Source organism: Aythya fuligula, chromosome 19 (genome assembly GCF_009819795.1).
Source record: "Aythya fuligula isolate bAytFul2 chromosome 19, bAytFul2.pri, whole genome shotgun sequence".
Taxonomy (NCBI): Eukaryota; Metazoa; Chordata; class Aves; order Anseriformes; family Anatidae; genus Aythya; species Aythya fuligula.
This window is the reverse complement of record NC_045577.1, coordinates 2,763,472-2,783,021: the sequence shown is the minus strand read 5'-3', so window position 1 is coordinate 2,783,021 and position 19,550 is coordinate 2,763,472. Positions and strand designations below refer to the sequence as shown.

Below are 19,550 nucleotides of genomic sequence, written 5' to 3'. Positions count from 1 at the left end.
GGGCGCGGGTCCGTGCGAGGACGGCGCCGGGGGATGCGGTCACTGCCGAGGAATGTGGGCAGAGAGACAAGCTTGGTGCTGGGCCGTAACGCCGCGAGTCACGCGTGCAGTGCGGCCGCTCCCAGCGCGCCGTGCGGGAGGGGGTCATTTAAAAAATATGCGGTGGGTAAACACGGGCAGAAGTGGCACGGGCAGCAAAGCAGGGGTTCTGTCCTGCTGCCCGGGCAGAGCCCAGAGGAGATGATGGGGAAGTTGCAGGCTGCTTTTATTTGGTTTTTGAGAGGTAAGACGTAAAGGAGTGGGTAACAAAGTGCGTTGGAGGGGGTGCGCAACGAGGCTTTAAAGGTGCAAGGGTGAGTCTCTGCTTCTGTGAGCTGTCGCCGGGGAGAGGTGCTAACTCTTAAATTTGAACTGAACTAAACTAAAAAGTTATCCCAAAAAGCAGTTTCTTCTGTTTAATAACTTTTATGAAAACCTTTTGCTCGCTTGGACGGCAGCAGCTCAGATGACGTTACAGATGCCTTGGGTAACGGGCTGAATTAATTCACCAGAGCTGGCATTTTGCAAGTCTTGGTTGAAGTGATCCTTGTAGCTGTGGTTTTACATTTCTGTACTTCCAAGTTTTTGCTTAGAAAAAAAAAAAAAAAAGACAGAACTGATTGCTGTTGGTAGAGAGAGAACCACTGAAGCATTTTGATTCGCAACTAAATGCGTGCAGGTTAAATCCAGAATTCTTTTGCTAGCCCAGAGAAGCTGCACACATGCACACACACATCTATATTTAAACTAAAAACTAATAAAATTAAAAAAAACACCCAGCACCCATTGTCCCGTGCCTTGTCTGCCCGTCAGAGGGGTGGATGGCTGTGAGCTGACTTTCTGCAGAACTTTACAGGTCTCTCAGTTTAAAGGTCTTAAATCATAATCCCGGGTAATTCCTGTAGTTAAGGAAAGGTTTCGTGATTCCAGGTGTAATTATGAGTTGGGGTTTAAAAAAAAACACAACCACAGAGCAAGTGTAATTTAAAACTAAAGGCTTACTTACATTTTTAACAATTATTTTTAATGATCTCTTTTTTCCTGCCCGTGTAAGTACAAGGGGACAGCAGCACGGGGGAGCAGAGGGCTCCTGCCCGCAGCACGGTCCCGTCCCTGCCTTTGGTGGGCTCCTGCTGCTGGTATGAGCTTCCAGCAGCGCTTCTGCCTGTGGATCTAAGCTCTCGTCTCACCCCTGGGGATCAGCTGCTTTTTCCCCAGGAGAAAAGTGGCTTTTTACAGGGTGACAGCTGAGCACCGTCTGCCAATTCCCCCGGCGCAGCCCGGCCATGCTGCAGGGCTGGATGGAGCTGCTGCCACCTCGAGCACCTGGATCTGGCCCCAGCTCTCCCAGTGCTCAGCTTCGGGGGGGTTTGAGCCCTTCATCACGGCACCGTGCTGCATCCCGTAGTGTCTCCAGGTCTTCGGGGTTTCCCGAGAAGTCCTCTGAACTTCTTCTGATCTCTTCTCACTTTTATATTTAACACCTGAGAACATGGCAAGGAAGCTGTGCAAGGGGCTCGGCGCACCCGGTTAATGTTAACAACGGCACGCTGGAGCCTTTGATGCTCGGAAGGCAATTAATTGCAACTGCTGCAATGTTTGCCTTGTTTCCAAAACCTCAAATTATTCCTTGCATTGTCTTTTGTTGGTCGTTTGCTCGACTAGCGTGTGCCTTTCTGCTTTAGTGACAACAACATGCAAGTAAGCAGAATGCCCAAATTTCTGAACAATGTCTTGTGGTGATTTCTTAATTTCCTGAGCGAGCACAAGGTTCTTGGGGTTTCATTCCTCTGCCAGGGAGGCTATATGCTCATGCAAAGTTCTTCATTGTAATAGGGGAAAAAATCAATTTGATTACTTTCATGTCAGCATGCATGTCTAATGGCTTAGAAGTTATTGCAGCCATAAAATATACAGTATCATTTCTCTCTCACTCTGAGATTTGACAGGATTAATATAGTCAGCATGAAATCTTAGTCATAAAGTCGACCATAAGTGATGGTAAAATTAGCTGCTGAAATCGTCTGCTTATGGAAAGCATCTTCTGTTTCTCCTTCTGGGAAAAAATACCAAGGGGCTGGCGTGTGAAGCAGCCCTGTGGCGAGCGGGGCCCTGCTGCCTCCCTCGAGTGCCCGCCGGTGCCGGCTCCTTTCTCCTGGCTGTTTTGGGTTGAAAAGCTGCCTTTCTGTGCACGGGTGGTGCAGCGGGGCTGGGGGAGTGGAGGTCGGGCTGAGCCGAGCTCCTCACCGTGGCTTTTGGTGGGCACCGTTTGTACGGGTGAGGAGGGCCTGGAGCCTCCTGCTCCTCTGTGGGGCCTGGTGCCGAGCTCCTGCTGGCCACGGTGGCTGCACCCAGCCCACCTCAGAGTAGGGGTAAGGGGCCAAGGCCAGGCAGAATAACGCTTTTCAGGTCTAAACTTACACATTCTGTTAAAAAACTGCCTTTGCTGTACCCCAGCAGAACGCTGTAATTTTGCATTTGAGGCGAAGGGGCCTTCCCTCCATGGGTCCCTGCGTGCCCGGCCCCTCTGTGGGGTCAGGGAGCGTGGCCAGGGGAGCCTGCAACAAGTTAAACGTGGAGGCACCGCTCTGCTGCCGCTCCTCAGCCCTCCTGCCGCGACTATTTCTGTGTGTGCTTGTCACCTACAGATTGACAGCCCCAGAGACTCCTTCTGATGCTCACCGAAAGATGTAGGAAAGATGAAAATGAGCCAAATTCTGGGTTGGTGTCCTTTTCCTTTATTTTTAACGGAATCAGGAGCTCACTTTGTTAGCAGCACTAGGGTGCAGTTACCCTTTTCTTCCTGGGGCTCCTTTGGGCACCAGTTCAGCCCCCATAAGTCACGACCCCGCTTTTTGTGGTGGTTTGGCCACCGGTGCTTACGTGTGGGACAGGGCAGAGAAAGGTGTGGAGCTGAGGCACGGGACAAGCATTGGGTGGTGGCCGTGGTGTGTCCCACGTGAGCACACGAAGGAAAGCACGTAAGTTTTTACCATGCCAGTCAAATTTCCATCCTCCTTGCCTCCAGAGTGGGGTATCACGACAGAAATCAAGAGGCAAGGGAGCCGCGAGGATCGCTAAGGCACGCAAACTTGAAACCTCGTTAATTTTTTAATGCCAACACGTTCTGGGAGATCCATTACGCCGAAGCAGCAGCCAAAGCATGGTGCAAGGAACGTGAAGCCTTGGGGGACCCACGCTGTATGTGCTGCATGGCAGGCAGCTGGCTGGGAGGAATTTTGGGGACCCCACTGCCCCCCGGGTGCCGCATCCCCTTCCAGCTGGGGGAAGGGCACAGGGCTGTGCGGGATGTAGCTGCTATAACTCTTAAATTTTAATAATAGATTGCCATTAGTATCAGCCTTATATAATGCACGCCTCATTATTGCTTACTCCGAATAATTTCGCAGCCTCCTTATAGAACCTTGGAACTTTATTTGCTGAGTATAAAATATGCAGAGATGCATGAATAGTTTTAAGACTTGGTACCCTAAACTAATACAGTGCGCTTTTTTTTCCTGAACCGTGATTGAAGTCAAATTAACATATTTACCTTCAGTGCTCCCAGGAGTAGCATTAAAAAATTCAAGAGGTGATTCAGAATAGTCTCCGATTTACTGTGTTTAAAGCTGGATTTCATTTCTCAATAAAACCATGCAAACATTTGACTCCCTTTCATCTGCGCACTCTGCTTCCTCCCCGTGCAGGTCCTTGGACTTATCAACAGATGGTAGCGGCGTTATTACCGCCACGTTCCCAAAAGGAAGCTTTTTATTTTATTTTATTGGCTTTTTAGGATGGGGGAGAGGGAAAAGCAGGGAGAGAGAATGAGAGTGGGAATGAGTTGTAATAAATAACGCAGAACCGTAGCTGCTATTTTAATCTGGAATAGGGAAAGATATTTGAGCATAATTGTGTCTGGCTGCCTGTGAGCTCTAGTTCAGCATGTGGTGCTGGTTATGTTATCGTGCTCTGCCTCAGTTTATCTGTAGATGATAACAGTTTCCTAGGGCAAATCATGAACCTTAATTTTTCTTATATTTTGACATCTTCCCAAGAAAAAAAAAAGCCCTGTAAACGCTGAGGTTTGAAATTGAACCAAGCTGTCTGCGTTATTGCCCAGTGGCTTCTTTATTCTTCCCAATTACTGCCTGGGAGCTGTCCTGCCTGTGCTGTGATTTATTTCTAACGCAGTCGGGTTCAGCTCGGGTCCTACAGAAGCAGAGCTCAGTGGTGCAAACCCCCATCCCAAAAATCCTCGGCTTCTCCTGCCATCGCCTTCGCCACGGGCTCTCCGAGGAAGCGCCGTGTTTCCATACACCGGTGCCTGGATGCTGCAGGGAAAACTCCCCACGTGCCAGCTTTCCTGGCGAGCTGATGCCTTGGGGACAGAGCCCGGGACAAGCCATGCACTCAGCCAGGGTGACTTTGAGGTCTTCTGGTGGAGCAGCTCTGGCTGGAGATGTTGTTTACCACGGGCTAGAGATACTGCGGCGGCTCTTTTTCCATGCCTGCTCCTAGATTAGGAAGTTATTTCAGCAGATGTCGTTTCCTAAGAAATGGGTTAATGCTTGGTGGTTAGAATGGTGTGGCAAAAAAGCTTATTTGTGTGAGGTTTTTGGCTAATTGCCTTGCAAGTATTACAGAGTGTTGCAGCACATTTCCTGGATTTCGCAATTGTGATGGTTCTGGTCTAACTGGCCAGAAAGATTTTAAAAATATAGAAATAAGTGGGAAAATAGAGGGAAATCACTTGCCGTGTTGTTGCAAAAAGCAGGAGGGCTTTGCGGTGACAAGCATCCAGGTGTCCCAGCGAGGACTTGGCATTGGGACTGGGCAGAGCTCCACATTTTAGGGTCTTGCTGGTGTTGCTCGGGGGCAGAGAAGGGGAGCCGAGCCCGGGGGGCAGCCCTGCCCCATGAGGAGGCAGCTCGTGGCTACCGAAATGGCCAGAGCTGGTTCAATTTATTGCCAGTTAAAAGTCGAGTAGGATAGAGAGAAATAAAAGTAAAGCATCCTCCTGCCTTCTTCCCAGGCTCAGCCTCACCCCTTCCTTCCCAGCTCCTCCTCCTCCTCTTCCCAGGAAAGCAGAACGGATTGGGGTCATGGCCCGGTTGGGTTGTTAACCAGGGGAAGGCTCCAGGTTTGCCGAGCCTCCTCTGCTCGGAGAGCAGGGGTGGAAAACCCCATGTCTGGGCTGAATCCGGCTGCGTGGGGGGAGCGAGAAGGGCGGCACTGATGAGCCCCATCTGTGTAGGGTCTGCAGGGGCTCGGCCACGGGGTGGGCACCGGTCCCTGGGCTGCTCGAGGCTCGGGTTGGGTTCTGCCCAAGAAGCAGCATTGAGCAGGAACAAACGGACTTGGCTTCCTAAGCGTGGCATTTAAATGTTTTCCCAGGCAGGAAAAAAACATTTGCTTTTCATGCAAAACATATAAATCTTGGAAAAGTTCCCAAAGTTGCGTGTTTAACTGCTCACTTCTGTGCGTTTGTAGAAGGGGAGTGTTTATTCCCCTGCGTAATTATTTTTCTTTCTAAAAGGAGGTTGAAATGTTTGCGAGGAGGACGTTTTCAGGGACTGCTGGGGAGGAACGAGGCCGAAAGGAGAGGCAGGTTTAATGAGGGTTGCTTCACCTTGCTGCCGCACAGCTGCAGGGAGCGAAGCCCCCTCCCGCAAGGACTAACCCCAAAAGCCGCGTTTACTGGTGTGGTTTGGGGCTTTTTATGCTTGTTTTATGAATTCTGTTGAAACATACCTGCTTGCTAGTTTCCTTTTAAATCCCAGGTGTGTGTTTCTTGGCTTGGGTTTGGTTTGGTTTGGTTTGAACGCCCGCACTTTGCTCCCACTGCAGTCCCTTCCTGGGGTCAGCACGGATCTGGCTGCCTCTGTCCCGGCCCTGGCTGTGGGCACTTCTCTCACCCGTTTCTTATCACTGGACTCCCACCTGCTACAGGCGCAGAGAATGGCTTTGTTAGAGCTTGATCAGAGCAGTTTTATGAGCTGGAGGTGGCAGGGATGGTTTTAAGCTAAAAGAGGGAAGGTTTAGGTCAGATATTAGGAAGAAATTGGTCGCTCTGAGGGAGGTGAGGCCCAGGGTGCCCCAAGGAGCTGTGGGTGCCCCATCCAGGACCAGGCTGGGGGGGCTTTGGGCAGCCTGGGCTGGTGGGGTCGTGTCTGTGGCTCTGTGTGGGCTCACCCAAACCATTCTGTGATTCCTGTCACTGCCCTCAGGGCACATTTTGGGGCTGGGTCCTGCAGTGGGTCCAGGCTGGGCTGGGCGGGACTGGGATGTACTGGGGCCTCCCTGTGATACGATGCTCTGCATGCGCCACACATGGCTGGGGCTGAGCTGGGAAGCAAGGCCTCACACCTCTGGAGGCCACACAGCTCTCCGTGCAGACAAAAACCCCTCAAGGCACATCTCATGGCTCCCTACATGTATAAACACTCCCTGAAGGCTCCACTGCCATCACCAGCGGCCTTGTTGGGCCTGGCAGTGTCCGCTTCGTGCCTCATGCCACCTGCTGCGCTGCCCCTCGGCATCCGGCCGGGAATCGGAGCACCTTTTTTTTTTTATTATTATTATTATTATTTTTTTTTTACAAAACGAGATTCTCTCGCAGTTGCAAAAGAGCTTTGGGGAAATCTGGTTTTTGTGGTTAAGGATCTTAGTCTGATGCGCAAGGAAAATTATGTGTAGCTTTTATTTGGCCCAAAGGATTCTTACAACATTATCCGTATTTCCTTTAATTTGTGGGATTTCTAGTAAATGGGCTTAAAAATAGGTCCGGGCAAAATGCCAGGGTACATATGAACAGCAAAAAAGCTCTGCACACTGAGCAGCTCGCTTTCACTTCTCTCTGTATGCCAGCTGTATTAACCGGGACAAAGGAGTAAACACTCACCTTTCGGGGTTAAATTTAATTACTGCTCTGGAATTCTTTGGAGGTAGATCTTGCTGAAGAGATACTTTAGCTCTGTGGTAGAACAACTACGGTATTTTTCTTGAACTGGGAAGAAGCCTGGCGAGGCAGCAGGAAGAAGCGCCGGTGTCATGCAAGAGCCTGGGGGTGGCAAAAGGCTCTGAGCCTGCCAGCGATGGGATCTTGGGGTGCTGCAAACGCCAAGATCCCCAAGCAGTCCCAGCTGAAGTGATTTAAAAGTGCATTTTTCCCTGAGGACAGCTACCCTCGGCAGTCCTTCCTTACGCCACAGTGTGCAGCTGCAGGCCAAGGGGTAAAAGAAAGGGGAGCACAGAGGTGGTTGGTGGCAAGCCATGGGCCATCCTCCTCCATCCTGCGTGTGGGTCTGGGGGCTTCCAAAAATGCCTTTTGGCAGAAGCAATTTTTGCCCCACTTTTCCAAAACTCGGTTAGGTAGATTTTAATGAAATTTTTGGCCATGGATCTTCAGAACTTTATTCAGAGTGCCGTGGTTGCTGCACTTCCCTGTCGTTAGCAGCAACTTAGGAGCAGAGGAGGAGGAGGGGGATGGGGAGGAAGGCTCCGGGTGTCCCCAGGCAGCAGTGCTGGGTGCTGGGGCTGCTTTGCCACACGATGCAGCAGGGCTGGGGAGATGTTCATGGAGCCATGGGCGTTGGAGAGCTCTCAGAGTCACCCAGACATAGTCCTGAGCACCCCGCTATGGGCTTTGGGGCCGCTCCCCAGCTGTGAGGTTTCCATCCAGCAGGGCCGTGTGTCCCTCCGCACCCACACCGCCAGCAGCAGCCTGCAGCACTGCAGCACAAGTTAGATCTCAATCCGATTCTCCAAATTCACCTCCTTGGGTTAAGATTTCCCAGCCTCCCCGCAGAAAAGTGCTGCTTTTGTTCCCTCAGAGCCCAAGGTCAAAGGAGCAGCTGCAGCACGGCTCGGTGGTGGTTGCAGTTCTTGGGGCTTGGTGCATGGGGCACAGGAGAACAAACAGGGAAGCAAACACGGCACAAACCCGGGGCGAGCACCAGGGAGCAGCGGGATGGGCAGTGGGGTCGCTGCAGCCACATCCAGGCACACGGCCACGGGCCCAGCTCCGACACCGCAGCCCTTGCTCGTAACAGGGTCATCCCGGCTCTGTGCTTTGGATTTTCTTCCTAAAAAATAATTGGTTTGGGTTTTTTTATTATTTATTTTAATATTTTAATGGAGAGACAGCAAATTTAATATTTTCTGTCTTGGATGTGTTGTGATTTACATTTGATTTTAGGCATAATTAGAAATGCAAGTAGAGCGCTTTGTGTTTTACCTCTGCTTCAACTATTTATGGCATGATATGCAAATGAAGCAAGCTATGAATATTAAAGATTAGAGTGTGTTACAAAGTATCACTGTCTTTAATGAGTTCAGTAATGGGCACAGGCTTCGTGCACACTTTAATATGGACGTATTTTATGTTGCGTACCGGCTCCGCTGCTCTGCAGCTATTTATGCCGTGTTTGGTTACCTCCCGTGGGAGCGTGGCCATTATTTAAAACCTATCGAGCCCGCTATCAGCTGCAGTAGGTAGGTGCTCTTTCCAAACGTGCCCATGACAAACGCTGCTGCGGCTGGGAAAGGGTGTTGATGGATTATTTCACCTAGCCCGTTTCGGTTCTCGTATAGGTCAATCCGTTTCATCTGCTGCAGTGTTGTAGATGGATCCGAGAATATGAAAGCGCTCGTCGACCTTTCAAGGTGCTCTGCAGCACCGGGAGGGAATCTTAAACATGCTTCAGCCAAAATGGAGCTGCTTCCTCTCAAACTGCGTGTGCCCGAAGAAATTAATTTTGCTGTTCCTCCACAATTAGGCTTATTTGCATAGAATTATTTTTGGTTTATTGACACATCCGAAGTCATGTGAAGGAACGTCTTATCTGCTGGTTAACTGCGGGGCTGGGCACCGGGGCTCCTCGGCTTAACCCTTCCTTGCTGTAGGAATCCGGGCAGTTCGTGTGGGCGCACCCATAAAGTATGGGGAAAAGGGGAGAATTAGGGTCTGCAGTGTGCGGGGCCGGTTCATCCCCCGGTAATCTGGAGAACCATCGTGGAGGTGTTGGTGGCTGGAGGACCGTGGGGAGGATCCCCCGTGATGCCCAAGGATGATGGGGGGCGATGGGGAGCGTTGTGGGATGCTGATCCCAAAGCAGGGCTGGGGTGGGGGGAGCCGGGTGCACCCCGGGGAGCCGCGCGCTTCTCGCGTTGGAGGTATTTAAATTACAAATTTTGACGAGGAAGATTGTCAGCAGTATTCAAAACAGCGCTGGAATTCTTTTGAAACGCTGTCGAGCCGCGCCGCGGCGGTTGGGAAGTTTGGCACATGAGAACTTGGCCCGGGAGTTGCTGCTTGGGTTTTTTTTTCCTTTAAAACTCGATTCATCTGTATGCAAGTGTCCCACACGCTTGGGGAACAACCCAGGGCTCAGCTGGCCTCAGGCAGAGCTATGTGCCAGCAAAGCTGCGGAAAGATCGGTCTGGGATATTGGGGGGGTTCCTTCTTGGTTAATGAGCATTAATAACGACTTGTACTTGTTCATAAAGACCCAAGAATTGTTTAGTGCTTGTGTTTTCATATAAAAAGCAACCAACAAACCAAACTGGGATGTGGAACCTGCTTGTGATGCCCAAGGCGGCCCTGGCTGGGTAGCACTGGGGGCTCCCCAGGTCCGCTGCCCCAAGGGACGAGGTGGGCTGCAATCAGCGCCCCTACAAGCTCCATCAGGGGCTTCGTGGGCTCGCAGTAACCTTGTGGCACTCATGGAGGCACAGCGAAACACGGGCATCACGGGCTGCAGTGACTGCCTTGTGTCCTGTTCTGCCTGTCACAGCACCTCCAGGTTTTTTGGTGGCTTTACCCAAAGCCCAGTGGTGCCACTTCTGCACAACATCCCGTGTGACCTCGTGTTTGCTGCTGCGAGCCTGCGAGAACAGAGTTAAATGTCTGCAGTATGTAACTTTCCTTATCTGCAAGCTTATATTTCCATTAAGGATCAAGCTCAGATGCAATTGTAGCTTCGCTTTATAGAGTACTAAAAGTTTAATGTATAAATGTCTGCCTTCGCCAGAACTTTTTGGCAGTGTCACTCCCCAGTGCTAAAATTCCTCCCAAAACACGGAGATCCTGCGAGCTCCGGGGACTCAGCCGCCCTCAAAGGGTTAATTTATATTATGCCTACTTTTTATTTTGTGAAAGCAGGGAGAATAAACTGTAGCCAGAAGTAAGAAGTCATTAATTTTGAGACAGAGATGTAAGCAAAGTTTCCTTCCCCTATGCAGTTTGGTAACGGTAGGCTATGCAGTAATTGAAAAGTAAAGGCAATTGAATTACAGGCTCCTGTCCAAACGGAGCGCGAGGTTTTTTTTTTTTTTTTTTTACAACCTCCATTGCATCAGAACTAGGCAGTATTCCTGATGTTCTCATGTGTGTTAATGCTGACTCACAGACTAACTTGCACAAGAAAAAAAAACACACAGGCAGCTCCACCATACTAGGTAATGAGCTCTAGCGAGAAGCAGCGTCTGATGTTTTGTAAGCTTTTCTTAATTGACCTTTTAAGATATTTACTTTATTTTAAGGCTTTCTGCTCTGTGGTGGCATGGTGGTAGGACTGAGTCATGCATGTTATATATTGCTAGCTCTGCTGTTGTGTGCGAGGAGTGAGGAGAATACGATTCAGCATGACACTTGTCTTTTTGATGCGTTACGGAGGTGAATTAGTGTTTGTGACGGGATGCAGGAAATGCACGGCTTTGCAGCAGGCGTGGTAGCGGGGTGCTGTGTGCTTTCTGGTGCTTCAGGGGCTTGTAACTTTGGCTGGATCTTGAGGAGCTGTGTTAGGCTGTAGAAAATGACATTCTGCAGAATAGTTTTATTTTCTAACCATGTCTCCTTTACCCCTTTCCCTGTAGTAATGTGGAAAAAAAAAAAAAATAATTAGATGTTGCATTTTCTATTTTTGCATGTCCTTGCTTTGCGAGCTCTTAAAATCAGTGATAGATAAGGAGGAAGAAAAAAAAAAAGAAAACAACAAAACAAACAACCTAATTAAAAAAATAATGGCAGCCACACGCCTCGCCTTGGCCGAACCGCTGCGCTTCGGAGGCAGGAGCCTGCCCGGGTCCGTGACCTCGAGCGGCGGCGGCTCGGGGAGGCTGCGAGTGACTCACCTTGCAGCAGGACGCATCCTGCAGCCCCGCTGCCAGCGCTGCAGCGGGAGGGAGCGCGGGGCGCTGCCGGGAGAAGCGCTCCCCGCGGGGACACGCTGCCACCGGCGCTGCTGCCGCCACCGCTCCCCCAGGAGCAGCATCCCGAGCCGCCCGCTTTCCCTGCGAACTTGGAGGAGCAGGCGGCTGCCCTGCGCACGCTGCTTCTCTTACTTACCCAGCTTTGCAAATTCCCATTTCCCTGCCTTAACAGACCAGAAATAACCTCGCTTCGCCGCTCGCCGCCGGCTGCCAGACTGAAGCCGGGGGCTGTTAGCTCGCGGCCCCGCTTGCCTCTCGCAGCCAGGCACTTTGGAGCTGCAGGAGCCCCGGTGCCGCAGCACGGAGCCGAGGAGCCGTGCCTGGCACCCGAGCACCAAACTTAACCTTGGCTCCTTTCCCCTGCCACAGACGGCATTGAGCAGCACTGGCATTCGCAGCACTTTGCATCTCTGACCCCAGTCCCTTCCCTTCATGTCCCTGCCCCAAACTGGGACTTCCAAAACAGGGGGGACGACCCCTTTTTTTTCTTTTTTCCTTTTTTTTTTTTTTTTTTCCGGTTGGGTCTCCTGCTGCAGGCACATCCTGGGAGGGGTGCACAGCACCCATCCAGCACCTTTTGCCCCCCCCCCCCCCCCCCCCCCCCCCTCCCGGGAGTGGCAGCAGCAGGGCTCTGGCACTGAGCAGCGTGCTTCTGCATGCTCCCCCTTGGGCAAAAAGAGCATTCCCTCTTGGTAAAAAAGGGGAAAACAGCCCCAAACCCTGCAGGCAGAGCCGGGCTGTCAGCGAGCATCCCTGCTGCCAACAGATCGGCACCTCCCTGCTCCAGCCCCGGCAGCCTGAAGCCCAGGGGTGCAATTTTTTAAAAATGTGATTATTATAATCATTTATTATTTTCCCTCCCTCTCCTCATTTACAGAAGAAAGGGAAGTTTCTTTTGACCCGCTGGGGCCCTCCAGGGCAGGACTTTTCAGCTGTTTCCTTGTGCTCCTGGGACGTGGCAGCCCTCTGCGGTGCTTTGTCCCCGGCCGCCGGAGGGTTTCTGCTGCCTTTGTCCTCCCGCAGCCTCACCTCTCAGAAAGTTATGGTAGGGACCCTTTTTTAGGAACCCTTTTTGGCTTTTTTTTTTTTTTTCTTGGTTGAGTCTGCGACTCCCCTTTCCCCCTTGGCTAAGGAAAAGACAATTTAAATAAATTATCTAATTATTTCTGATTACTCCCGTGGGAGATGTGATGCCAGCATCATATTCCAGGTCGATGCATTTTTCTTTGTTGTCGTCTAGCCCTGACATTTCAGGCCTTTGAGCAGAAAAATACTTTAGGACGGAGCAAACCTGCTTTTTTTTTTCTTTTTTTCTTTTTCTTTTTTTTTTTTTTTTCCTCAAAGCATGTGAACGCAGAACCTGGAAACTCTCACAGAAGTTGTATCAAATGGCAGCTGAATTTTTTATGAACTTCTTGTGGCAAAGGCTCTGACTTTACAGAAGTCACGCAGAAACGTACAAACTGTCCTGGTATATCTAACAGCTCATGTAAGAGGCTTCCATTAGAAAACAAGACGATGTTTTGTTTCAGTTGTCACATACCTGAAATAATTAGGAGGGGGTGGTTTGTTTGTTTTCAATCTGGTTTTGTCCAAGGTTTGTGGTGTTGGGAGAACTCCGATCACCCTACAGGGACTCACTTCACCCTCTTGCTGTGGTGATGTCTGGCTGCTGCTGGTTTTAGGGGATGCGAGGTGTGGTGGTGGGCAGGTTCTGCTTGGCTTCCAACACAACATTATCTCATTTCTTGGTCTTATTTTGGTTACCCATAGTTCTGCCATGAAGGGATGAGGTAAAAGGAGGAAGAAACAAAAAAAAACACCACTTCTGGCCTGCAATTTAAGTCATTTGGGCTTCTAAAAGCTCCTGAGTGTTTGCTTGTGTTCTGGGTAGTGTTTCCAGCCCAGACGTTGGGTGGTGTCACTGCCTTTACCATTATTTCTACATTTGCCAGAGCCTTTCTCTGCCAGGGGCTGGTGGTGTGGGCGCTCACCTGGCGAGGCCTGGCTGGTTTGAGAGCAGAAACCTGCTGGGAGATGGGGGGAATGGAGGGAGCATCTTGCTTCAAACTCTGATGTTTCGTGGCAAGTTTAAAATGAAATCTGCCGACCATTTGCTAGGCTGGGGCACTAGTTTTGTTGCCTCGCTGGCTTAGACATATCCCAAAACAGTGCAATTCTGGCTATTTTTGAGTTGTGGGTGCCTCCTGGCACGTCTGACCTGTTTGTAGAGCATCTTCTAAGCAATGGTAATAATTTTTACCTGTTTTAAGTTACCTCATTCTGTGCCAGCAGGGCTGACCCCGCTAAGCAAGCCTCCCTGTGGAGGCCGGCCCTCAGAAGGAGGCTTGCTATGGGGCCAGTGTGGGCTAGGGGGGGACTGGTGGGGGAGCAGGGACTTTCACCCCATGGGGACCTTTGTCCCAAGCTGCCAGCAAGGATCCCTTGCTTAAATGTCAGTTTTCAACTTAAAACCCCAAAGCACGGCCTGCCCAAGCCCTGCTGGGCCTGGGGACCCATGGGCGCCGCTCTGAGGTGAGGCTGGACAGAGACGAGGCCACCTCTTCTCCGTGTCCCCTCCTGCCACCCTAGCTGATGTGACGAAAGCAGAAAGCATAAATCACACATAAAAAATCAGGAATTTTTACAGATCTAGAGCGAACCCGCGTTTGCTGGGGGAGGCTCCATGACTTTTTGGACAAGCTGGCAGCGTCGTGGTTGGAGGAGGGCTGTGGGCTTGGCCATTGCGGTGTCTTCTCCAACCTTCTTGTGGAGATGTGTGGTCGCCTCAGTCACCTCTTCGTGCTTTTATTTCCCTCATCAGCAAGAGGCAGAGGAGACCTGGGCTGATCTGGGAGCTCTGCCAGGCAGTGGCGGTGCTGGGGGTCACCCTGTTTGAGGGCAGGCACCCAAATGGGGACAGGGGCAGCTCGCTGTGGTCCTGGGGGCACAGCTTGGTGCACCAGGCAGGTGCCAGGGCAGCAAAGTGGAGATATGGGCCAAAAATCTGGGGAAGGACCAAGATGGGGTGCCACAGACCATGTCTGCACTCTCCCCTGTCGTCCTTGTCTAAGGGTGGCTGGATCTTTAATCTCTTAAATTCGAACTGCGTGTGACCATCTGAGCAGAGCCATTGAAACAAATCCTAGAGCAATAATTGAAATAAAAACGCTCTGGGCAAGAGATAAGTAAGCAAAGTAAGGCCCCACCCTCTTTCCCAGAAAATAGCACCAAACATGCTCAATAAATGCGAAGGTAATTTAAAATCTGAATCCAGGAGACAATGTGACTAGGATTTCATTACTTAAGCAAATGGATTTGCTTTTAGTGGATTCAGCCACAGACTGAAAGAAGCTTTCCCCAAGGGGTAAACATTTTTCCTGCATTTGAAAGGCTTTCTTGTATGTTCGGGGAGGGGGGGGGGGCTGGCGGGAGGTGGGCCATGCCTGTGGCTGCCCACAGAGCACCTTTATTTCTTTATTTCGTGCTGACCTGGGCATTCCCGTGCCCCTTTGGGGTGGCAGCAGGGGGATGCCGGGGCTCAGGGCAGGATTTTGGGGTGCTGGGGTGCGGGGTGGGGGTGCTGGGGTGCGGGCTGCTGTGCTCGCCGCCCCTTCCCCAAGCCCGAGGAGTTACCAGCAGCAGTGCCAGCGCTGCAGACTGTTTGGAATAGTTTAAATGCTTTGACACTCTGGATGTACTAGATGGCAGGGGAGGCAGTTTACAGCGTAATTCATATGCAAAACTGCACTATAAATTTAAAACCTGTCTCAGTTGCCGTGGCACCACTAAGCATTTCATCAGCATACAGTACAGTATTTCTGCCATCTTTGTTTGCATTGCAGTGACTCATCAAAAGTCTGTCTTGTACCAACACTGAGAGCATTCCTCTGGCACTGATATTTCTCTGTTTTTAAAGCTTCGGTTTGAAACTGGCATTTACTTCAGGTCCCTAATCAAAGGGCTCTATTCATTGCAGAGAGCAGCCTGAATGTTAATCTGCATCCGGCCTATTCATTTAGATGCTGTGCACTGCCGTGGAGATTTGACTTGGTAAAAGCTTGAGCTCCAGCAGATACAAACGGAGGGGCTGATACTATTTTTTTCCCCCCTGAGCCATCGCCGTCGCCGCACAGAGCGCAGCCGACGGGGCGATAAGGAGGGACCGGGGACCCTCCGGCGGGCGCTGGATGTGCGGTCTGTAAGGTACGTGCCCGCGCAGGCGGCGAGGGGTCCAAGAAGTTCCTCGCTCGGAAGAATTTTTTTTTTTAAACCATGCAGATACAATTAAATTGGCTCTGAGCGCGTTCCCTTTTCTTCCTGTTACCCCGTGGCCTTGCAGATAGGACTCTTTTTTTTTTTTTTTTTTTTTTTTTTTCTTCCCCAGCACTGGGAACAGAGCAGCTCTTTGTGGGTTATTCTCTTTTCGGAACAGATTTATTTATTTTTTTTAATCCTTCTCTGATGAACTTCTTTTTTTATTATCATGATTATTTTTAATGATGTTCTTGTGATCTTTCGGCACTAGTTAAACGTAGTTTTTCTTTTCATCCGCGTTAAAGGCTTGGGGGGGGGGGGATTTTAAATCTCCTGGACTGTGGCACGGAGCTCGCGGGGGGGGTGGCCGGGGTGGGGGGGTCCTGGGCTATGGCTGCGTGCCGCTGAATACGCAGTGATTTGCTTCGCCGGAGTTTTAGTGCCCAGAATGCACTAAAATTAACCTCCTCGGCGTCGTGCGGGGCTCGCTCACCGGCTCCACGTTCAGCCGAGCCTTCCCCTGGGATGTGAGAGGCAAAATTGCCCCCGCCGCAGGAAGGTACCGGGGTGGGGGGGGACAGAAAAAAAGAGGGAGGGGGCTGCCCCGGGCTGTGCCGGGACCCCCAAACCTAGGGCACATGTCGGAGGGTCCAGCGGCCTCTGGGCAGCACCCGGCTGGGGCTGGGGCATCTGCCCAAATTTTAGCTAAGAGCCGTTTTGTTCGGGATGATTCTGTCGGGAAGGGGTTTGGCTGTCGAAAGGCTTCCTCTTTCTGGTGCAAACGGGAAGGTCGCTCTGTGGAGTGCTTTTTCATGGGAGCTGTTGCTCCCGACAGAATCCTGTATTTATTTCAGGCAAAATGGCACGTTGCTTTAAAAATATCTTTTCTGTAGTTTCAGCATCGCCGGTGGTTGTTGTTGTGTTTCTTATATAATGCTGCCCAAGGTCTGTCTGTTTTACGTGTGCTTTACTGTTCTCTCCTCTCCCATTACGGTTCAGATTTTCCTGCATAAAGTAAACCCCGGGGGGAATAAATCAGCGGTGTTTATTTAAACAGACCACAACTTTAAGAAAATATTTGAATTTTGGAATATCCCTTGCCATCCACCAATAGCATTTTCAGCGTTGTTTAGAAACATCGATAAGTGATTTTATAAGCAATTGCTTCTCTGCATTGGCTCTGAGCTGAGTTCGGAGCCTTTGATGTGCGGCGAGGCTGGTTCCTCTGCTTCTGCGTGTGCCGGTGAACTGTCTAAAAACGCTGTTCCTTTCTCCCTGCCTTCTCCCTTTTTCAGATGTGCCCTACTTTGGATATCCCTGCATTGAATGTCTGAGGAGCTCCAGCTGATCCTGAGCCATGTCGCAGATGTTGCACATAGAGATTCCCAACTTCGGGAACACCGTGCTGGGCTGCCTGAACGAGCAGCGGCTGCTGGGGCTGTACTGCGATGTCTCCATCGTGGTGAAAGGCCAAGCCTTCAAGGCTCACCGGGCGGTGCTGGCCGCCAGCAGCCTCTACTTCCGAGACTTGTTCAGTGGGAACAGCAAAAACGCCTTCGAGCTGCCGGGGACGGTGCCCCCCGCTTGCTTCCAGCAGATCCTCTCCTTTTGCTACACCGGCAAGCTCACCATGGCTGCGAGCGAGCAGCTGGTGGTGATGTACACGGCGGGCTTCCTGCAGATCCAGCACATCGTGGAGAAAGGGACAGACTTGATGTTCAAGGTGAGCTCCCCCCACTGTGACTCTCAGACCGCCATGATCGAAGACCCCAGCTCGGAGCCGCAGAGCCCCTGCAACCAGCTGCAGTCGGCCTCGGCGCCCTACGTCATGTCCCCCTCCATGCCCATCCCGCTCCTCACCCGCGTCAAGCACGAGAACCTGGAGCTGCAGGCGGCCGCCGTGCCCGGCTTGGCAGCCAAGCGGCCCCTCGAGCCGGCCACCCGGGACGGCGCGGGAGGCGGTGGCCCCGCCGCCGGCCCCCTGAAGCTGTCCCGGGTCTCCTACTACGGGGTGCCCAACCTGGCCACCCTCCTGCCCAACGTGCAGCAGGTGCAGTACTCGCAGGGGGAGCGGACCAGCCCCGGCGCCAGCAGCATTCCCACCACCGACAGCCCCACGTCCTACCACAACGAGGAGGACGAGGAAGACGACGAGGCGTACGACACCATGGTGGAGGAGCAGTACGGGCAGATGTACATCAAGTCCTCGGGAGGCTACTCTGGTAACGAACCGTCTCCATCCTTTGGTTTTCTGCTCTCCTCAAGTTTTTTCTCGGTCCTTCTCCGGGCAGTGCAGGTGGTTGGGGGCTGTTGGCTTCGGGCACTTTGCTCGTTCACGTGCGTTGCAGTGCCTGCAGTGCTGGGGACATCTGCACTCAGCAGCCTGAGGCGGTGGAAGCCTCTGTCCTGGTACGGCGTGGGCAGGTCCCCCGGTGCCACCGCTCACGTGCCGTGTCCCCAGCTGGGACACTTTAGGTCAGAGGCTACGTCACCCAAAATGGGCTCGTCAGCCACCAAGCAGGCCGTCGTTGGCGAGCGCCGCGCCGTGGGCGCCTGGCCCCACGGCCGATCCCTGTGCTGTGGGGCACCCGTGGGGCACCCGAGGGTCACCCGTGGAGGGCAGCATCGTCCTGAGGCAGTGTGGCTGGGCCATGGGGTGTGAGGCTCCCTCCTGGCCCTTTGAAATAAGTGGTGAGCATGTTCTTCTGCCTTCCTCCGAACGTCATCGAATAAATCATCTTCACAGAAGATGCTCGTTAGGGATATCTGCAGAAAGGCGAGCAGGGAGGCTCTGCTCCCCCCCCCTGCTTGCAGTAGCACCCATTTCCTGTGCCAGAGCAGCCTGGTGCATTGTAGTCGAGCAGGGAAAGGCAAATTGATAACGTTTTCTTTCTGTATTAGAACCGCTGTGCCCATAACTAACTGGAATTCCTCTCTTTGCCCTCGGGCTGGGTGAGGCTAGCGGTCCTGCTGCCCAGGCATGGTGCAGGGCTGGGGGGTGTGGGACTGGGGGGTGCTGGAGGCGGTGGCTCGGGTCTGTGAGTGCTTCCAGGGATGTCTCTGCGGGCTGAACGAGCCACCGGGTCTGGTGGCCCCGAGCCTTGGGCTGCCTCTGCGTGCTGCTGCTTTGCTGAGATTGCTGGGCTAATTTTGCAAATATTTAACTCATTTGTTGAGGAGCTGGCATGCTTTCCTCAAAGCCGTTTGGTTTGATTCTTAAGCAAGGGAGAAGATGTGACAAACGCCACCTTTTCCCTTGCCCAAAGCCTGCTTCTCCCACCCCATCCCAAAGAGCAGGAGCCCGAACTTCCCTCAGCCCCATCCGCCTGCCAGGCAGCAAACAGACAAGCAATAATTCCTAAACCCTATGCGACAGGGGGAAGGCATGCAAGTAGCAGTGATGCTATTTCAAGATTAGAAATATCTGCTGAGAAAACGAGCCTCTGAAGCCTCTCTGCTTTCTGCGCCGCGCTCCGAGCAGTGTCACCACCCGTGCCGGGCAGATGGGGACCGGGTGTCCTGCGGCCGGGTGCCCGCCGGGCACGGGGCTGTGCCAGCAGCCAGCAATCCAGCGCTGGTGTCGAGCCGAAGAGAATTAAGGCTGTTTTCCTGCATGCTGGTTTTGTTTTTATTTTGTTTTGTGTTTTCCCACTGTAGAGCACGCAGCGAGTAATATGGGCTTGTCCTCAGCGCCGAGCGCTCGGAGCATTATTCTTCAGAGAAATGGGATTATAGCCTTGTACACTGTGTTTGCCTTTCTCTGTCGTGGGGCCAGTTTATATAGCAGCAGAACAAAACCAATTCTGCAGGACGCCAGGAGGCTGTGGCAGGACAAAGCCGCGGGATGGAGCAGGAGGCAGCTATTACCCAGGCGGGCGATGGTGCCCGATTCTCGCTGCCGCGCCACCAGCGTGCTTCCAGCTGGAGAACTGCAAAGGCCAGCAGCTTGCTTGGGCGTCGCTGGCAGCGTTTCAGCCTTCCAGCCCTCACGTGGGAGCTGGTCGTCCTGGGGAAGGAAGGTTTTCCTGCCTGGCTCCTGC

The 19,550-nt window shown here is 52.1% G+C and overlaps 1 protein-coding gene across 4 annotated transcripts in view; it reads left to right on the top strand.

Annotated features, from left to right (window-relative positions):
• NACC2 (NACC family member 2) overlaps nucleotides 1-19,550 on the top strand; it is a 45,687-nt gene that overhangs the window by 14,064 nt on the left and 12,073 nt on the right. Inside the window, exons 1-2 of one of the 4 annotated variants that reach the window (XM_032200371.1) lie at nucleotides 10,415-10,500; nucleotides 16,806-17,732. In XM_032200371.1, the coding sequence (XP_032056262.1) occupies nucleotides 16,868-17,732 (865 nt within the window). In that variant the 5' untranslated portion in view covers nucleotides 10,415-10,500; nucleotides 16,806-16,867. Of the gene's footprint in view, nucleotides 1-10,414; nucleotides 10,538-15,113; nucleotides 15,460-16,805; nucleotides 17,733-19,550 lie in introns of those variants that run through there. The other 3 variants (XM_032200369.1, XM_032200368.1, XM_032200370.1) reach the window with 3 other exon arrangements.